The following is a 4107-nucleotide window of genomic DNA, read 5'->3' as shown; positions in this document are numbered from 1 at the left end:
TTTTCTGCTTCTCTAACATAACAATAAACATTTACAACTAAATTTTCACAAAATAAGCTTTCATGACATCCTAGAAGTTTTGATATGTTTTTATTACTGTTTAGTTCTAAGAATTTTTAATTTTCATATGATTTCTTCTTTGATTCATGAGTTAAGAAATGTTTTAAAATTTCCAAACAAATGGATATCATGTTTGTTTTATGATTTTATTACTGACGTCTCAGTGAACTGTACTCTAGTCAGAGCACTTAGTCTGTACGCTTCAATTTTTGACATTTGTTAAGACTTGCCTTATACCTACTATCAAAAAACCCGCTGCCATCAGGTCAATTCCAACTCATAGCAACCCTAAGGTCGGAGTAGAACTGACCCCCCCCAGGGTTTACAAGGCTGTAATCTTTACAGAAGCAGACTTCCTCACCTTTCTCCCGCAGAACAGTTGATGGGCTCAAACTGCTGACCTTTTGGTTAACACCCAAGTGCTTAACTGCTGTGCCACCAGGGGTCCTTATGCCTAGCAGTTTTTGTAAATTGCCCATATATGCTTGAACAAATTTCTATGCTCTATTGGGTATCTGTGTCTACAAATATGTGCAGTGAGTCATTTTTTGGTTACTTTTATTTAAAACTTTACCAATTTTTTATTTACTTGGCCCATAATAAAGAGATGTCTTGAAATCCCTCAATATAATGAAAGATTTGGTAATATACTCCTACAATTTTACTGATTTTTGTTTTCTATGCTTTCAGATATATTTTTTTAAACTAGGCACACACACTTTTAAACTGTTACATCTTGCCCTCTCTATGCCTAATAGTGCCTTCTGTCCTAAAGTTTCTTTTCTCTGATATTAACACACCTCTCCCAACTTTCATTTTATCTGAATTTCTTTTATTCAATTAGAAAATCTTTATTTTTCAACTGGGTTGGGCAATCTACTTCCGTAGTGATACTGCCTCAGAAAGCCAAGAAGGGGTCGCTACAAGTAGGGTCCAACTCAACAGCACATAACAACAACATAATTACTGGTATCTGTTTAGGTTTTTTTCTTTATTACATTGTACTTTCCATAGGAGCTCTGGTGTTGTAGTGGTTAAGGCATTTGGCTGTTAACCAAAAGGTTGGTGGTTCAAACCTACCAGCTGCTCCACAGAAGAAAGATGAGGCAGTCAGCTTCCATAAAGATTTACAGCCTTGGAAACTCAACGGTATGAGTTGGAATAGACTCAATAGCAGTGAGTTTGGGTTTTTTTGCTTAAGTACTTTCTATAGTTCCCCTTTTTTCTATGCTTCTCTTACCTTTTCAAATAATATTTTTTAGATTTTTTGTTTGACTTTTCCACCTGAATGACCTCAATTGATGTGTATGTATGTATGGAAGTGAGGCTGGGGGGAGAGTGGATTTTATAGGAGGAGGAACTGCTCAGTCCTACTGAAAGCAACCAGAAAATGCAGAAAAACAGTCCTACACACTAGTCCTTCTGAGTTGAGAGTGTATACCATAATCACTGAGGAAGCATTTTCAAGAAACACATATATCTGGTTCCACCCCAAATTTAATGATTTTGAAATCTCTGAGACACAGTTTAGGCAGGTGTATTTTGTAAAAACTGCCCAGGTGACTCTGAGGTGCTACTCTAGTTGAAAACTACTGTTCTAATCACTCCCCAAAACATGACAATTTAACATGAAACAACTTTAAACCAAAGAGCCCATTTTCATAATGTATTTTATATTTCTCAATGGCAAATACCAGAAGAAATATAAAGGGACTATCATAGAAACTCTAAAACAGAGACTATCATCTAAAACCTCAGTAAATAATACACCAAATAGGAAATAAATAAAACCTGAAATGAATACCAGCCTGAAAAGCTACTGGCTCAATTCAACAGAACAATGATTAACCCCAAATTCTTAGGGCTATCTATTGCCATTCTAAAAATAAAAATAAAGGACACCATTTTTAGAATGTAGCTGAAGTATGGGGACCAACACAAGGTACCTGAATTGTTCTGTACTGCATACATATTTCTCCTATTCGGCATCATCTTATATTCATTCCCTTCTTTCCGGGCCCTTCGCTGACCCACCTCTGAGGATTCCCTGGAGGAAAGAAATTTAAAAAGTGAGAATATCAAACCAAGGATCACCCTCAACTCTTTTACTTAAAGGCAATAAGTCTCACACAACACTTAGGCCTCAGAGAAAACGGCAATACCTACGAGAATGAGTTACTCTGAGCTTCCGCCAGCCGAAGCCTCTTGGCATGATTCTTCCCTTGATAGTGAGCCTGGGCCACAGCCGGAGAACTAAAGGAGGCATCACAGAGCTTACAGTAATCGTTCTCTGTGGCCAGGATCACTCTGCCTCCCGGCTTAAAGGAGCCCATCTGACATCAAAGACACAAGCAGAAAGAGGGTTAAAAAATGTGCAGTTTATTTATCCCCTTTCTCCTTAAAGCTCTTTCTAAGAGCTAAAAGATAACCACAGAATACAGCATGACCACAAACACTCTGCTTTATAAGGAAAGGAAATAATTCACTGGGAGATATTTAATAATGGTTTTGCATTATAATCACATATGCACTAGCAGAAGGTGAATGCTTCACTGCCATCTCCCTCAAAGAAATAAGAAAATGAGTTTAAAAACCCCCACATGGAAGAGTAAGGACAGTGTAGGTAAGGCCTAAAATAACAATACCAGAAAGGGTAAAATCTCCCAGAGTCCATCAACAGACATTTGCTGAATCCCTAGTATTTTTTTAGGCTTGCTGCCTAGTCCAGAAGAAATACAGACACAGATTTAAGAAAAATAGCCCCACCCCTCAAAGAGTTTATAAACCAACTACAGAGATACAAAATAATCAGAAAAAAAGTAAGTGGCAGAGCCAGACAATTACACTCAGGTTAGGGAATAATATGTCAAAGGAAACCTGAGACAGTGCCTGGCAGATAGCAGGCACTCAAGTACTGTTGGGTTAATATGCAAATGACAAACTAGATTCTGGCTAGAGGGGATCATACATATGATGTAACCAGCTGCTATTGGGCTGATTCTGACTCGTGGCAATCCTGTGTGTATCAGAGAAGAACTGAGCTCCCGAAGGTTTTCAATAGCTGATTTTTCAGAAGGCCTTTCTTCCAAGGCACCTGAACACATTAACCATTTGCACCACTCAGAACTGATAGAAAGTCTAGAAACAACAGTAATCAGAAACAGTTGCAGAAAGTAGCACTATTGCACCTGGAAGAGAAGATTTCCAGGGTAGGGGACACAGGATAGCTGTCTTCAAAAATCACAAAGAGCTATGCTGTGAAGAGGGCCTTAAGTGGTTTGCCCACGAAGGCTGAACCAACTGAAAACAATCTCCAACAGGGGCCAGCCATTAAATTCTAGAGCAACCTTCAGGAACTAATAAGGTGAAAGTTACTCAGCTTAAATTTATCTGTGAGCATTTTCCCAACCTCTAATACTGATTTTAACATATTTCATTTTCTCCAACACCCCTGGGGATGATGGAGTAGATGGTATTGCTATCCACACTTTAACTGGAAAATTGACATTAAGAAAAGCAAAATTTTACCATGGTGGTTAGGAGCAGATATCCAAGGGTCAAAAGAAATTCTTGCTCTACCATTTTACAAAATGTGTAACACTATGGACAAGTTACTTTATTCACCTGAGCCTCTAATAAGTCCAGGTCCTACCAGAACTGCTGCTCCATGACCTACACTTGAGCACTAAGGCCCTGTTGTAGTCAAGTGTCATCAACTCGATTTCAAATCATAACAACTCCATATGACACAGAACTGTCCCCTTAAGGTTTGCTAGTCTGTAATCTTTTACAGAAGCAGCCTGCCAGGTCTTTTCTCCCATGAAACCACTGGTGGGTTCAAACTGCTAACCTTTTGGTTAGCAGCCAAGCACTTAACCATTGCTTCACCAAGGCTCTGTAATAAGGCCCTACACCTCTAAAAGAAGCCTTGGTAGCACAGTAGTTAAGAGCTCAGCTGCTAAACCACGAGTCGCCAGTTCAAAACCACCAACTGCTCCATAGAAGAAAGATATGGCAGTCTACTTCCATAAAGATTGCAGCCGTGGA

The 4107-nt window shown here is 38.9% G+C and overlaps 1 protein-coding gene across 1 annotated transcript in view; it reads right to left on the bottom strand.

Annotated features, from left to right (window-relative positions):
- The window catches only part of ZMAT3 (zinc finger matrin-type 3), a 51277-nt gene that overhangs the window by 1569 nt on the left and 45601 nt on the right, over positions 1-4107 (bottom strand). The window contains exons 3-4 of the mRNA XM_007948283.2: positions 2227-2393; positions 2007-2107 (exon numbers count right to left, since the gene is read on the bottom strand). Of these exons, the coding sequence (XP_007946474.1) occupies positions 2007-2107; positions 2227-2393 (268 nt within the window). The remainder of the gene's footprint in view (positions 1-2006; positions 2108-2226; positions 2394-4107) is intronic.

This window comes from Orycteropus afer, unplaced genomic scaffold (assembly GCF_000298275.1).
Source record: "Orycteropus afer afer isolate SDZICR_OR568_19922 unplaced genomic scaffold, OryAfe1.0 scaffold00210, whole genome shotgun sequence".
NCBI classification, from domain to species: Eukaryota; Metazoa; Chordata; class Mammalia; order Tubulidentata; family Orycteropodidae; genus Orycteropus; species Orycteropus afer.
The sequence above is the reverse complement of the archived record's forward strand: the minus strand, read 5'-3'. Positions and strand labels throughout refer to the sequence as shown.